The sequence below is a fragment of the Ciconia boyciana genome, chromosome 22 (genome assembly GCF_034638445.1).
Source record: "Ciconia boyciana chromosome 22, ASM3463844v1, whole genome shotgun sequence".
In the NCBI taxonomy this organism is placed as follows: domain Eukaryota; kingdom Metazoa; phylum Chordata; class Aves; order Ciconiiformes; family Ciconiidae; genus Ciconia; species Ciconia boyciana.
Window position 1 is genome coordinate 950,392 of NC_132955.1, and position 14,859 is coordinate 965,250.

Here is a 14,859-nt window from a genome sequence, read left to right on the forward strand (position 1 = left end):
CCCAGCAGGTGCTGGAGTCTGAAATCCCCCTGGGCACCGCGCTCCCAGGGCCGGGCAAGGCTTTTCTCTGCGCCGCTGCCCGGACACGCAGGAATGTTTCACAGCAAAGTAACCTGACACAAAGGCAAACTCCTTGGAAACCAGTAGAAATGATTTATTTGGTGCAAGGTAAAAGTCATTGTTTGAGGGGTTCGCTCTGACCCTTTGCACTGTTCTGTTCTTGCGTTTCTTTTATCTCCACCTGCAAGACACCCTGGGCAAAAGCTTTTAGAGCCGGTGGGAGGTGATGGAGCCGTGCTGGTCATAACTGGCAAACCTGAGAGCACCCAGTTAATTAGCTGCATTTAGGCATCAAAATAAAATTGGGCTGATCTTTCTCAATCACTGAGGGCTGTCACTGTGGGGCGGGGAGGATGCGGATGGAGACGATGCTGCTCCCTGAGGGCCTGGGTGGCAGAGGCTTTCTGTTTTCCTTCTCCCAGCTGACGAGGGGTTTGACAGGTCCCATCCCCGCTGTCTTGGGGGGCCCAGGCTTTCTGGAACGGCGGATCCATGTGGGACACCTGGGTTTCACCCTGGGAACCTGAGCCCCCTCCAGCCTCTCGTCCCAGGGAAGATGGCAGCGGGGAGCAGAGGCTGTGCCAGCAGCAGGGACCCCCATGAAAGGCTTCTCTTTATTTCTCCTCTCCTTTAAAGAATTTTATATGTGTATATATATAAAAAAAAAACCAACCAAACAAAACCCAACCCTAAACTACGAAATGCTGCGGTAGAAGTGGAGGGGAAGCCCCCTCTCCTGCCTGCCCCAGGAGGCAGCGCGGGCAGGCGAGGCGGCTGGAGGGACGTGCAGTCGCTGGCTGAGGACGAAGGGGCTCGGGGAGGGGACGCCGCTGCCCCAGCCCTTCCGTGGGGAGCTGAGAGCAGGGGGTCAAAGCGGGGTTTGGCAGCAGAGCGGGGCAGGGCAGGGCTCCAGGGTCTGGCCCTGGCATCCTTGGTCCCGCTCCACGGCAGAGGTATCGTCTGCAGAGCCAGGGAGCACGGGGGGACGGGCAGTGCGAGGAAACGCAGGCGCTGCCGTCCCTGTGGGGTACCGAGGCTCCTAAGAACGTGGGTGCTTCCCGCCTTCTTGCCTGGGTTTATTAGCTGGGGGTTGGTGAGTTTTCTGGCCCAGGAGGAACACATCAAAAACCCCTCAGTTAAGTAATAGGGTAAAAAAAACCAAATCAAAATATGCCCCACCACAGGGCTGGGGAGGGGCAGGGGCAGATTCCCGGGGTGGCTTCCCGGGGCGGCCGGTGGGGATGAGTCCTGTCTCCAGGGGAGAGTGAGGTCTGCTCCTCAGAGCTCCTCGTGGATCTTCTCCTGGTCCTCATCCGACTTCAGCTTCAGCTCCTCGGAGGTGATCTTTCCATCCTGGTTGCGGTCCTGGTTCCTGAACATGTCGGCGATGACTTTCTCCGGGTCGGAGCTGGGCATGAGGCGGCCTTTCCCTTCTGCCACCTGGGTCTTGATGAAGGTGGAGAACTGCAGCGGGGAGAGGAGAGAGATGCCGCTTTGCTCCGTGCGGCCGGCACTGGGCACGGCAGGGAGCACCACGGCCCGTGCCTCAGTGTCCCTGCCCGGTCACAGCCCTGCCCGCATCCAGCAGCGATGCTTCGGGCTGGTGTCTTTTTTCTGCACAGCTCTTCAGGCTCCCGAGTGCCCAGGGACAGCAGTGCCCTTTGGGCGCTGCTCCCCGGGGTGGGGTCCTCTGCACCCCCGTTTCCTCCCGCACCCCATAATCCTGTGGTCTGGCGGCGCTCGGGGCCCTCGCTCACCTCCTCAGCAGGGATCTCCCCATCCTTGTTGAGGTCCATCTGCTCGTAGAGGTTCGCCGGCGGCTCCCCGTGCCAGATGAAGAGGTAGCCCTCGGGCACCCCCTCCTCCATGGAGATCAGCTCCACCTCGAAGCGCAGCACGGCGCTGCCGGGCACCCCCCGGGCTGAAAAAGCAAGCGAAGGCTGCCGCACCAGCGAAGCGCTGGCCCCTGATGGGCAAAAGCCTGCCAGCCCCCAGCCGGGGCCAGGGCATGAAGGAGCCCGGCAGCAGTTCAGCAAGGCAGAACCCCCCGTTTGCATTGCGCGGGCAGCCGCACGCCGCTCCCCTACCTCCGCTCTCCCCGTGGCCCAGGTGGGGGGGGACGATGACCACCCGCCTCTCCCCCACGCACATGTTGAGGAGGCCACTGTTCAGGCCCTCGATCACCTTGTTGGCCCCCAGAGTCACCTCCTGGGGCTTCTCGTAGTCGTGGCTGCAGGAGGCAGAGAAAAGACCACACGGCTGAGAGAGCCCCTCGGACCCAGTAAGCAGCCCCACCATGCCCCAAAATCCCGTGTCCTCCATCCCACCGTGCCCCAAAATCCTGCGCCCTCCATCCTGCCATGGTCTGAAGGCCGTGTCCTCCACGCCCCCACACCCCCAAATCCTGCCCCCTCTGCCCCTCCGTGCCCCAAAATCCTGTGCCCTCCATCCTGCCATGGCCTGAAGTCCCACACCCTCCACTCTACCACCCCAAAACCCTGCACCATCCGTCCCACTGTGCCCCAAAATCCTCCACCCTGTGCACCCTCCACCCTGCAGCGAAACCCCTGCTGCCCCACGGCCAGTGCTCCAGTGCCGCCCGTCGCAAAGAGCTGATGCTCCCAGTGCTGCTCCAGTGCCCGTCCGCCCCCCACCCTGCCCGGCTCAGCGCCTGCCAGGATTTGGCCCTGTAAAGGAAAGGTGTGCTCAGGGCAGCCCGCGAGCGAGCACGCACGAGGAGAAGAGCTTGGTGCCATCCAGCAAAGAGCAGTTGTAGTGGTAGCGGACGAAGTCTCTGTCGCGGGTGGTGACGTTGCAGCCCTCGGGCCGGTACACGGTCTCGATCTCCACTGGGTCCGCAGGGTTGTGGAAGTCAATGATGTGGACGTCGAAGATGAGCACAGCTGAGCCGGGAATTTTGTCCCCTGGAAGAGGAGCACGAGGAGAGCTGCTGGGAGAGCCGCTGGAGTGCCACGGGGCCGGTAAAGCCTTTCCCTGCTTTTTCCCATGCCCTGTGGCGTGTCTGTCCCTCAGAGCCCTGGCTCTGCACGTGCTGGCATCAGCCTTTCTCCTGCCCGCTCCGTGCCCTCCCAACGCCCAGAGCCCTGGGGATGGAGGTGGCCCCTGGGGTGAGGAGCCGGTCCCGCCTGGCCAGCGCTTTCCTGATGACAGACCCTCGGTGTGCCGGTGCGCAGGGCTGCAGGAGGGGTGCCGCAGCCCAGAGCTGCACCGTGCAGGCACGCCGGACCCCGCGGGGCTGCCCTTTACCTGCTCCGTTCTCCCCGTAGGCCAGGTGTGGGGGGACGACCACCCGCCGCCTCTCTCCCATGCAGACCCCTTGCAGGCCCTGGTCCATGCCGGGGATGATGTAGCCCTTCCCGATGTAGGTGTTGTAGGTGTGATTGCGGGAGTAGCTGCAGTGAGAGAAGCCCCCAGTGCCGTTGCGCAGAAGAGCCTGGCCCATCAATCCCTGCCTCACCCCTGCACCCCAACCCGCGCCCCTTCTTCCCAGCCTCTGCCCTGCTCCCCCAGGAGCCAAACCTTGCTCCTAGGGATGCAGCAAAGAGGTATTGTCTTTTTTAGCCTACTTCATGCCCATCACTACTCTCTCCTCCACCTTCTGCCCCAATTCTCCACCCTCTCCTTGCAGCCCGCTGCTGAGCGTGGGGTGGGAGAGGACATCGGGGCATCTCCCCACTCAGCCGCTTCCCTCCCCGCACCTGGAGTCGAAGAGCGTCCCGTCCATGAGCGTGCCGTTGTAGTGGTAGCGGACAAAGTCCCCAGTCACAGCCCTGCGCTTGCAGGACTCCGGCACCTCAAGGTACTCCAGGAAGACGCCGTCCTTGGGGTTGTGGAAGTCCACCAGCAGCACGCTGAACACCAGCGAGGCCTGCGGTGGGATCACGGTCCCTGGGGAGGGAACACGGGTCAGCCCAGACAAGGGTCCTGATGCACCGCGGGGGGCTCTGAGCAGAGCTGGGCAGGAAGGGGCCGGGTGCGACGGGCCGATGCCCAACTCACCGTAGCCCTTCTCCCCGTAGGCAAGGAACGGGGGGATGATGATGCTCCTCTTCTCCCCGGCGCACATGCCCAGCAGCCCCTGGTCCATGCCCTTGATCAGCCAGCCGGTGCCCACGTAGGTGTCGTAGGTGCTGTCCTTGCTGTAGCTGGTGGGGAGGAATGAGGCGGGGGATGGCTCCGGGGCCACGCCAGCCCCCCGCCCCGGTGCCGCACGGGAGGCTGGTTTGGGGATCACGAAGCTGCACTGGCCCTGCTGGGGTGCAGGGAGGGAGAGCACGGGGGGAGGCTGCTCTGACTGGGGTGCAGCATGGGCCCCCGTGTCCTGCCCCAGGCCAGTGTCTCCTGGTCCCTGCCACCCCCAGTGCCCCCAGCCCCAAGGCAGAGGGTGCACCTGAGCTCCAGTGCCCTGCACCCCAAGGCGAGGGTGCGTCCCAGCGCCAGTGCCCCGTACCTGGAGTCGAAGGGGGTGCCATCCAGCAGCGTGCCGTTGTAGTGGTACCGCACGAAGTCCGAGTTCTCCACTGTGCGGTTGCAGTGCTCCGGTTTGGAGAGAGTGGTGATCTGCAGCTTGTCATTCTTGTTCCAGATGTCCAGCATGATGACGTCGAAGTACAAGGTGGCATCTGGGGGGATCAGCCCCGCTAAAGGGGCAGCAGCGAGGACAGAGCACCTTAGGTGGGACCAACGCCAAGCCCGGGCAAGCCAAGGACTCTGTCCCCTAAAGCCCTCCCGAGCCCGCAGCTGCCTGGGGCTGCTGGCCACACGTGCCAGCCCCCGGGAAAGCAGCAGAGCCTGGGGCAGACAGGAGCCCTCATTCCCGGGGAAGCCCTGCTTAGGCACCGCTTGCCCTAGCAATGGAGCCACCCTTCGCCAGCACCGGCCAGCCAGGCACCGGACATCTGTCCCTGCTAATGTCAGCCCCAGGGGGCCTTCTCCCTCCGTCCCCCCGCCGTGCCACGGCCCCTTACCCACGCCGATGCTGCCGTAGCCCAGGTGGGGGGGCACGATGAGGTGACGCCGCTCATTCACGCACATGCCCTGCAGGCCCCGATCCATGCCAGTGATCAGCCGCCCGACGCCCACCACACCGGCCACCGTGGCCCCTCGGTCGTAGCTGGGGTGAAGGGACAGACCCGTCAGTGGCGTTCGGGCAAAGGGTGAAGCCCCCAAAGCCGCTGGTGCTGGGGGTGCCCAATGCCAGCACCGAGGGCTCGGGGTGGATCCAGAGCCAAACCATGAACCCTGCGAACACCGAGGAACGGCGTGGGGCTCCTGTGTGCCCGCCTGCTGTGGGGGCAGAGCGGGGGGACAGGGCTGTCCCCTCCCTGGGGGTGTAGGTGACCCAGCGCAGCCAGCGGGTCCCTGTGCTGCAGGCAGAGCCCACAGCTCCCCCCTGCAGCAAACAGACACTGATCCTGATGGGACTGATCCTGCACTGCCGGGGGTGGAGCTGCCTCCCACGGCACCGGTCAGGGCTCTGGCCTGACCCTGCACGCCCAGCACCCTTGGACGCAGGGGAATGCGGATCCGGCCCTCTGGGTGCAAAGGAGGCGGGTGATGCTTTCAGTTGGGACCGAACCCATCAACACCCTCCCCAGATCTCACCCGGCGAGCTGGGCTGGAGGCCGGCAGCTCCCGGGCTTTCTGCTGCTTCCAAATCATTTCGCTTATGGCACATTTGGAGCTTTATGCAGCAAGGAGGAAAGAAAACGTCCCAGGCCTCATTTTTAAACTGCAAATTTGTTTTTATTTTTAAATCTTAAAATACTCCAAGAAGCAACTGGGGCCATTTCAGATAAATTGAAATCCTTCATTCCCTTTAATGTGCAGCTGATGCTTTCTCCTGGCAGCACGCTGCAGTCGTCAGGACAAGGAATTATTTTAGCAGCGAGGGTCCCCAGGCTCCCACTGCGTCTGGGGCTCGCAGCAGCGGCAGCGGCAGCGCACGGCTCAGTTACTGTCTCCCCCATTCATGCTCGCAAGAAAGATAAGACACACTTAACCGCAGCAGAATCCTTTTGCTTTCCAGGGCTGTAAGAATGCCCGAGTGGAAAGCTTTTGTTCCTGCGTCGGGCTGGGGCTGAGCCCCAGCACAGCCCAGTTTGTTTCTGTCCTTTCCCCGTGTGCCGGATTCTCCCCTGCTCACGGCGGTGCAAATCAGGGCCTGCACCAACAGAAACACTGATTTACAGCCAGCGTGAGCGGAGCAGGATCGATGCACGGGCCGAGGAAAACCAAGACCAGCCAGAGTGAAGCCTCGTAGGGAACAAACGGGTTTCGCCGCTGCCACGTTTCAAAGTGCTTCAAGAGTTCTCCCTGCCTGTGCAGCACATGCAAATACACGTCCCCGAGCGCAGAATGTCTCACTCGGGGCCAAATCCTGCCCGTGCCTGAGACGGGCTTCCCTGCGCCCCGCGGCACCCCGAGCTGGGGCTCTGGAAAGGGGCTGCTGGCAGGGGCCGGGAAGGGGCTGCAGGCCCGGGGGGCGAGGGGCTGCGCTCGGCGTGGCCCCCGGGCTGACACGCGTACGGGGCCGCCCGGCCTCGCCCCCAGCACCCGCCGAAAGCCCTCCTCGGGTCAGAGCTGCGGGGCCCGCTGGCCCCTCGCCTTGCTGCCCGCTGGCCCCTCGCCTCGCCGCCTGGTGGCCCGCGGGGATGCCACGGGGCGACACGCTCGCGGCTGGGGAGGGGGGCATGCAGGGGTCCCCTCCGCAGCACACGGCTGGCCGGGGCCGCATGCATTCGGTAAAGAGCCGAGGGCGATACCTGGAGTCAAACTTTTTGCCATCTTTAAAGGTCCCATTGTAGTGGTAGCGAATGAAATCCCCCATCTGGACTTCCCGCAGGCAGATTTTGGGGATATAGTATCTGTCTATCACCACGTCTTCCAGGGGGCCGGGGTCACCCAGCCCCAGGGCCCCCAGGATGCTCAGGAGGAGGACGAGGCTGCCCGGGGCCATAGCGCTGGGCGGCTGCAGCCGGCGGCTCGGCTCGGCTCGGCTCGGCCCGGCCCGGGGGGGGAAGGCGGAGCCGGGGCCGGCCCGGCCGCCCCTTCCCGCGGAGGCGGCCCAGCCCCGGCCCGGCTGCAATTCCTGTCCACGTGGAGCCCGGCCCTGCCGCTTCGGCCCCGCGGGTCGCCCCGTGGCATCGCCGGGGCAACTCCCCCCCGCCGGCGGCAGCGGGGCCGGGCGGGAGAAGCGGCAGCGGCAAAGCCCCGCGGCAGGAGGGTTTCTGGGTGGTTTTTTTTAATCTCCCCCCCCCCTCAAAGGAAGAAGCTGCAGGGAGCTGTCGGGAAGCCAGTTTGTGCAGCTGGAGGTCCCATCCCGGCCCCGCTCGCCCCGGGTCCTAGCGCTGGCTGCGCTCCGCCCGGCAGCCTCTTCCCGGCCGCGGCCGGGGTCACCGCTCCCGCGGCTGAAGATGCCGCTGCTGGGCCCCGAGCAGTTCGGCAGAGTAAATACAAGGAATTCGGTGTTTTAATAACATCGACTGCTCTTCACTCCGCTGCTGACAGATCTTTTACTGAACGGCGATGATTAAAAATGTGAAACTCTAACAGTCTTTCCCAGGTAGGAGCGCGTGTGCGTGCACTACCCAGCGCTCTTGCACGCCAGGTAAACGACCTCGCACTTATGGGATAACAGGAGCAGCATCAAATGCACACGCACATGTTGCCCGCACATCCCCGCTCCCCCAGACCCATCGGCAAGAGCCTGGCACCCCGTGGTAAGAGCCCTTGGCAAGTCCCGGGTGGGAAATACGACAGGCCATATAAACCCGAACCAAAACCCAGCTTCTCCCAGGCACAGCGGTACTGGCGGGAGCAAAAGCTCAAGCAAAGCGCTATGGGCTCCCCCGAGCCCAGCCCGGGGTGCTCTGCAGCACCGCACTGGGGCTGAGCCACCTCGGCACCGCCCGGAGTAGCTCGGGGGGACTCGGGGCTCTCCCCACGGCACAGTGGGGTCAGGGCCTGACTCTGGGCAAGTGAGCGCGCAGGGACGGTGGCAGCCCAGCCTGCGTGCTATCCAGCTGCTCGTTTGCAGGGAGCTGCTGGGCACTGCTAACGGCCTCTGCTCCGCAGGAAGAACCCTCAGCAGTGTCTGGCTCCTGCCCCGCGCTGTGACGTCCACCAGTGCCACTGTCCAGCCAGCATCAAAGCGCTGCGCTTGGGCTGGGGCCAGCGTGGCCGTGCCGAGGCCTGGCGCGGTGCAGCCCTGGGGCCCGGGATCTGGCACGGCGCAGGGCGTGCGGCCTCCGGCTTGGCACCAGCCAGCAGCGAAACCGGCTCTGGGCGCAGCCGGGCCGGGGGGTCCGGCCGGCTGCCCGGGGCAGCGCAGGGTGGCACCGAGCGCACCCCGGAGCGCCCCGGGGGCTGCGGCACAGGGCGCACCCCAGCACCCCGCTCTGCAGCGCGCAGCGCCGAGCACAGCCCCGGGGCCGCGCAGCGCCGAGCGCACCCTCCGGCACCCGCAGCGCGGGGCGCACCCTGAGAGCGCGGGGCGCGGAGTGACTCCCCGCAGCGTGGGGCACCGAGCCCGCCGCGGGGAGGGGAGGGGAGGGGAGGGCGCAGCGCTGCGCACCCCCTCCCCGGGAGCGCGCCGCGGAGCGCGCAGCACCGAGCACCCCCCGAGCGCAGAGCCGCGGGCGCTGCGCCAGCCGCGCAGAGCCGCACTAAGACCCTGCGCGCCCGCCGCGCACCGCCCCTTCCCCGCCGCCCGCCCCCTGCGCGGAGCGGTGCGCGGCGCTGCGCGGGCAGTGCGCGGCGACGGCGGCGGCGGGGATGGGCGGCGCGGCGCCGGCGCTGCTGCTGCTGCTGGCGGCGGGGCTGTGCGCGGCGCAGTACGAGGAGTACAGCGTGCGCGGGTTCCCCGCGGCCGCGCTGGAGCCGCTGCAGCGCGCCTACGCCCGGGCGCTGGCGCAGTACGCGGAGGCGCAGTGGGCGGAGAGCGCCCGGGCGCTGGAGGCCAGCCTGCGCCTCCACCGCCTGCTGCGCGACAGCGAGGCGCACTGCCACCGCCGCTGCGCCGCGCCCGCGGAGGGGGACCGCGCGGAGGAGCCCCCCGCGGAGGGGGACCCCGCGGCGTGGGAGTGGGAGCGGGAGATGCAGCTCTTCGGGCGGCTGCTGCGCCGCGCCGGCTGCCTGCGCGCCTGCAAGCGCGACCTGCCCGTCTTCCAGCTGCGCTACCCCCCCGCGCAAACGCTGCGCGACTTCCAGCGCCGCCTGCCCTACCAGTACCTGCACTACGCGCTCTTCAAGGTGAGGCGGTGCGGCGCCCCGCGGGCGCGCAAATGCCGCGCAACGTGGCTCGTGGCGGGGGGTGGGAGCGAGGGGCTCCCCCGGGCTGGGGGCGGCGGGCGCCCTGCACCGCTCTGGTCTGCGCCTCCTTTGCTACCCTGCGCCCCTCCGCCCTGCCCCCCCATCGGGCACACCCCCCAGCCCGTGCCTAATCCTGCACCCCTGTGCTGCGTCCCTCATCCTGTGCCCTTCGTCCTCTGTCTCCTTTGCGACACCCCCGTCCTGCGTCCCCCCGTCCCGTGCCCCCATCCTGCACCACCAGCCTGCACCCGCTGATCCGCACCCCCTGCCCCCTGCTCCCCTCTATCCTGCGCCCTGCTGCCGTGTGTTTTGCCGTCCTGCACCCCCCTTCCTGCACTCCCCGTCTGGCATCCCCCCGTCCCCGGCCCCTCCATCCTGCCTCTGCACCGTGGCACGTCAGCATCATCTGGGATGCATCAGGCAGGACGTGAGGGGTGCGCCTGGGACTGGGGGCCCCTGTGGTCGTGTCCCCCCACCCTGCCTTGTGTTGCCCTGGTCCCCCAAGGCCCCCCTGGCCGGGCAGAGCATTGCCTGGGGAGGGGGACGCAGGGGCTGCCCCGGCCGAGGGGCCCAAGCTGGCAGGTCTGGTGCCACCCTGATTGCTGCAGGACACGTGTCTGGATGCTCCAGCAGGGAGAAGCGCTTGCTCGGGCTCACGGTGCAGATGTGGAGGGATGTTTTGTAAGGGATCGCCCCGAGGTGACCCTCCTTTGGCCAGAGCTGCTCTGGCAGGGGCCGCTCCCCTCCCCAGGCACCGGTGCTGGTCGGGGTCCCGAGCTGCGCCGCTGGCCGGCTGCCGGTGCGGATGCTGCTTTAGTGCTTAGCGCTGCTGCCCCGCTCACCTGGCAGTGGCGAGGGACAGCCTGGCCTAGATCTTTAATGCCTTTTCCTCTTGCTTGCTCTGGCCAAAACCCATTTCATGGACAGTTCGTTCATCCCCCCCAATCTCGCTCCCCTGAAGTTGCAACCCGAGAGCTCATAAAGCAGCAGGGGAGCGGGGGCAGCTTGCCCGGGCTGGTGCCAGTGCCCGGGGAGAGCAGATGTGTGGATCAAGCCCATGCCACATGGAGCGCTCCTGGCTGGACGCGGGGGCCGGCGAGGGGCTGAGCCCTCCCCGCTCCCGCTGTGGGCACGGAGGGGGAGGTTGGTGTGGCTGGGCACAGGCGGCTGCCGTGCATCGGCTGGGTTTATCTGTGTTGTCCGTGGTCCCAGATCCTGTCCGTCCATCACTGATTGGGCTCGGGGCTGGCACTGTGGGTGCTGGGCTGTCCCCTCCTGAGGACCAGCCTTCCGCCCTGCACCCGCGGGGTCCGGCGGGGTGCTGAGCCCCCCGCAGCGTTGGCCCCAGCTGCCCCCACGGCAGCCTGCTGCACCAGCTCTTCCTCCCTCCCCAGTCAAATAAGATCGAGAAAGCGGTGTCCGCTGCCCACACCTTCCTGCAGAAGAACCCCAAGCATGAGATGACCTTGAAGTACCTGAACTATTACAGGACGATGCTGGACGTGGATGAATACCTGGTCGACCTGGAGGCCCAGCCCTACGAGGTGAGGAGGGGACAGGGCTGGGGCTCCCCAGGGCTCGGTGCATGCCTGGCTGCCAAAGCCTGGTCCTGCCAAACCCTGAGGGAAGCAGCTCTCCCTCGCTGAGTCCTAGTTGCTCACCTCCTGTCCCCAAAAGAGCATCTCTGTGGGGCCCACGCTGGGAACAGAGCTGCCTCGGGGAGAGCAGGGCAGGTCGGTGCTGCTGGCGGGCAGAGCCGGGCTGCGGTGCCCGGCCGGGAGGTGAGTGGTGCCCGCTTGGTCCCCGGCAGCCGATATTCGTGCGCTCAGTGAAACTGTACAACAACGGGGATTTCCGGAGCAGCGCGGCCGACATGGAGCAGGCGCTGGCTGAGTACTACAAGGCGTACGAGAACTGCCTGGCCAGCTGCGAGGGTGCCTACGAGCTGCAGGAGTTCAAGGACTTCTACCCCGCCATCGCAGGTGACCGGGCAGGGGGCCGGGGGCCAGCAGGCTCGTGGTGGGGGGCTGGGGGCCAGTGGGGCACAGCGCCTGACGCCTCTCCCCAGACCACTTTGTGAGCGTGCTGCAGTGCAAGGTGGACTGCGAGATCGAGCTTACCCCCAACGTGGGCGGCTACTTTGTGGAGAAGTTCGTGGCCACCATGTACCACTACCTGCAGTTTGCCTACTACAAGCGTGAGTGCTGGCGGGAGTGGGGGGCCGTGCCCCTGGGGCACCCTGGGGTGCTGCGGGCCCCTGGGTGGGGTGTCGCCCCCGCATCACCCGGCGCTGCTCCCCGCAGTGAACGATGTGCGGGACGCGGTGCGCAGCGTCTCCAGCTACATGCTCTTCGACCCGGGCGACGCCGTGATGCAGCAGAACCTGGTCTACTATCGCTTCCACCGCGAGCGCTGGCGCCTGCAGGAGGAGGACTTCGAGCCCCGGCCGGTGAGGACCCCCCAGCCCCCCTGTCCCGCGGCTCTGCCGGCGGCGGAGGGGCTGACACGGCCCCTGCTCCCTCCCCGTGCCCAGGAAGCCGTGCGCTACCACAACCGGACGGCCGCTCAGAAGAAGATGCTGGACTTCGCCAGGCAGTACCTGCAGGCTGACGATGAGGTAAAGGGTGGCCCCGGCACGGGGCGCAGCCAGGTGCTTTTGGGGGTGCTGGGGTGGTGCGGGTGGGTGCTGTGGATACCCCGGGGCAGGGCCCTTCCTCGGCCAGGGGGTCCAACCCCCAAACCAGCCCTGGAGAAGAGGCCAAGGCTCAGGGAGGAGCTGCAGACCGGGCTGCTGAGCCCCGCTGCCTCCTCCTGCCCGTCCCGTGCTGCAGATGGAGGTGGACAGCGGCGAGGGGCTGGAGGCACAGGACCTGCCCTCCGATGGCGAGTTCGAGGGTGAAGGCGACTACGAGGAGGGCTTCTTCGCAGAGTGGTGGCAGGAGCCCAAGACCAAGGGGGACAAAGCCGACCAAGGTTCCTGACGCCGGGGCTGGGGGCTGTGCCGCGGGGCGGGGGGCGGCCGCTGCCGGTGCCCTGGTGCCATTGAGCCCTCCTTGTTTGCAGAGACCCTGCGATGAGCCAGGCGAAGGGGGGCCTGGCCCCGGCGGAGCTGGACGGCGGTGGCCCTGCAACACCATCCTGGGGACGCCGGGCTTCAGGCTCCTGTCAGCGGCTGTGCAGAAGCTTGGGCTCGTGGGGAAGGGCTGATCCTGCCCGGTGCCCTGCGGCAGGGCTGCCTTTGCCATCTGGACATCTGCTGCCCTGAGCGCAGCCCGATTCCCGTCGGTGGAGCACCGGCACTGCCTTCCTGCCCAGGAGCTCGCCCCGGGCCACCCCTGTCCCCGATGTCCCCAGGAGCCCTGGCCAGCGGCGGTGCCCCGCAGCACTGGGGTTTACTGTGTCCCTCGGCTCCTCCCCAGGAGCTGCGGATGGTGCGCCAGGACCGACCCCCGTGTTGTCTTGAGGGGTTCGGGGGGCTGCCCCTGCTCTGGGAGCGATGCATGGTGCTGCCGGAGCCAGGCGTGCGTGCCAGTCCTACCCCTCCTCAGAGCTCCCCCGGGCGCCTGCCCTGGTGCCTCCAGCGTCCCAGCCCACCCCCAGCCCCCAGAGCCCGGGGTCCCTTCGGAGCCCACGGCCTGGTGCTACAAGGGGGCTCCCCGTGTGCCGGCGTCCCCGTGCCGCCGCGTGGCTGCAGCCTGGCGAGGCTGCGTCACCCGTGCCCTGCGTGTGCCTTGAATTTTCGCCACACCAGCCCTCTGTAGCCTTAAGCTCCGTTAATTTAATACTTCCCAACTTGCACAGTTGCTTTTTTTAATATATTTACTGGTGCAGGACTTTTAATAAAATCTGGACCGGTCTTTTCACGGCTGCCTCCACCTCGGGGCTCCCTGGGGCTGGGGTGTGCTGCTGCCGCCGGAGCTGGGTGCTCAGGGTGGGAGAAGCCCTTGCCATAGGAGGGGGAGGGATGGGTTGGGGGGCTGGATGCCCTCATAAAGTGGGGGAGACACCACAGGGGGGCCGGGAGGGGCTTGTGGAGCTGGGGAACCTTGGGGGCCATGAGAGCAGCCAGGCTCTTGTGGGGCTGGGGGGTCCCTGAGGGGGGCACGACCACACGGGGACCCTTACGGGGATGTGTGACCCCGCTTTGTGCAGGGGAGGCTGCCAGCCGGCGTGGGGGGGCTGGGGGGCAGCATGTCACCCCCATACGGGTGTTTGGGGTGCGATGTGCATCACCTGCTGTTGTTTTGCAGGGGTGCGTCACGCTGACACTGGTCCTTGCGGGGTGCATCATCCTGCTGCCGGTCCGGAGGGTGCAGCCTGCGTCCCCTGATGCTGGGCCAGGGCAGCAGGGTGGGACGACCCCCCCCTCCCGCTGGCATGAGGGCATTGTGGAGCCCGTTTCGGAGGTCGCCGTTGCTGCTGACAAGCCCAGGCCCGCGCTGGGCACGGGGCTCGGGCAGCGTGCGGCCGCCGTGCTCCTCCCTGGTGCGCCGGGCCTGTTCCTGCTCCCCGTGGAAGTTGGCTGCGAGGACTGAAACCGAGAGGCTGAATCACGGCATTCGCCCCGGGGGAGGGAAGGGAAGGGAAGGAAGGGGGTGGCGGGGAGGCTGCCAGCACCCCACCCTGCCCTGCTCTGGAGCTCCCACTTACCAGGGCTTTCCCAGCTCTGCCCTCCCTGCACGGGGCTGGGCACCGGGACGGGGGACGGGGCTGAGCCCCCAGACCCACGGCCAGGGCTCAGGGCTTGGGGCAGAGCTAAGGGGAGGCAGCGCTGGCGGTGGGAGCAGCCCGTTGCACCCCTGCGCAGGGCAGGGCTGTCCTGTCCCTCGGGAGGAGCGGGGTTTGTCACCGATGGGTCACGGCCACCCTCGGGAGGGGAGCGCCAGCCCAGCGGGGTGCGGCCGGCGGCACTCGCACCCAGATCAGCGGGAAGCGCTCAGCCCAGCGCGCTGGCGTCGCGGCCCGGGGGGCAAAGGCTTGTTTATCATCCCAACAACCGGGCGAAGGTGGCACAGGGCCCACGGGGCCTCCGCCCTGCTCCGATGTGCGCCTGGGCACGGTGGCCCCTCGCCAGCCCCAAACTCACGTTGGGGCACACGGCCCCTTGCTCCCACTCCTCTGCCCGTGCCGGGCAAAGCCCTGGGCCGGGGTCCCCGGGATCCCCTCGCTGCTCCCACCACAGCAGCTGGGTGCAGAGGTGCTGGCTGGGTCTGGCATGCCTGGCAGCGGTGTGACCCCAGCAGTGGCCAGGGCTGTGAGTGTGGCCACTGTCCCCGTGACGTGCAGGGCCGGCAGACGTGCAGCTGGGCTGTGGGGGGTGCAGAGGCGGGATGCAGGGGCGTGAGAAGGGACACGAAGGTGGGATGCAGGGGGGATAAGCCTGCAGGACTCTGTGGGCTTGATGAAGGCGTGCACTGCGCTTCCCTGACTCCCCTGACCTTGACCAAGAAGGAACATAAATGAGTT

General features: G+C 67.0%; 2 protein-coding genes across 2 annotated transcripts; one reads left to right on the forward strand and one right to left on the reverse strand.

Moving 5' to 3' along the window:
* Nucleotides 1-130: 130 nt before the first annotated feature.
* On the reverse strand, nucleotides 131-7,269 carry FKBP10 (FKBP prolyl isomerase 10). Its single transcript, XM_072886043.1, has 10 exons — nucleotides 6,846-7,269; nucleotides 5,049-5,194; nucleotides 4,532-4,721; nucleotides 4,081-4,226; nucleotides 3,780-3,969; nucleotides 3,328-3,473; nucleotides 2,795-2,984; nucleotides 2,148-2,290; nucleotides 1,818-1,981; nucleotides 131-1,524 (listed from the first exon to the last, which is right to left on the reverse strand). Exons 1-10 carry the CDS (start codon nucleotides 7,037-7,039, stop codon nucleotides 1,339-1,341), a joined length of 1,695 nt encoding a protein of 564 aa, XP_072742144.1. The 5' UTR covers nucleotides 7,040-7,269; the 3' UTR covers nucleotides 131-1,338.
* A 1,531-nt stretch (nucleotides 7,270-8,800) lies between these two features.
* P3H4 (prolyl 3-hydroxylase family member 4 (inactive)) lies at nucleotides 8,801-13,256 on the forward strand. The gene is made up of 8 exons (XM_072886054.1): nucleotides 8,801-9,333; nucleotides 10,788-10,937; nucleotides 11,204-11,375; nucleotides 11,462-11,590; nucleotides 11,697-11,842; nucleotides 11,927-12,010; nucleotides 12,225-12,366; nucleotides 12,457-13,256. The coding sequence occupies exons 1-8, from the start codon at nucleotides 8,857-8,859 to the stop codon at nucleotides 12,468-12,470; spliced, it is 1,314 nt and encodes a 437-aa protein (XP_072742155.1). The 5' UTR covers nucleotides 8,801-8,856; the 3' UTR covers nucleotides 12,471-13,256.
* The last annotated feature ends 1,603 nt before the right edge of the window (nucleotides 13,257-14,859 follow it).

What these genes read in the sequence shown, in the direction of transcription:
- FKBP10 (XM_072886043.1), bottom strand. Translation starts at nt 7,039, where the DNA reads ATGGCCCCGGGCAGCCTCGTCCTCCTCCTGAGCATCCTGGGGGCCCTG. An exon ending in CTACGGCAGCATCGGCGTGG is followed by an intron (nt 4,722 to 5,048) that starts GTAAGGGGCCGT and finishes CTGCCCCTTTAG; the next exon opens with CGGGGCTGATCCCCCCAGAT. An exon ending in GGGCCACGGGGAGAGCGGAG is followed by an intron (nt 1,982 to 2,147) that starts GTAGGGGAGCGG and finishes TTGCTTTTTCAG; the next exon opens with CCCGGGGGGTGCCCGGCAGC.
- P3H4 (XM_072886054.1), top strand. Translation starts at nt 8,857, where the DNA reads ATGGGCGGCGCGGCGCCGGCGCTGCTGCTGCTGCTGGCGGCGGGGCTG. An exon ending in TGGAGGCCCAGCCCTACGAG is followed by an intron (nt 10,938 to 11,203) that starts GTGAGGAGGGGA and finishes GGTCCCCGGCAG; the next exon opens with CCGATATTCGTGCGCTCAGT. An exon ending in AGGACTTCGAGCCCCGGCCG is followed by an intron (nt 11,843 to 11,926) that starts GTGAGGACCCCC and finishes CCCCGTGCCCAG; the next exon opens with GAAGCCGTGCGCTACCACAA.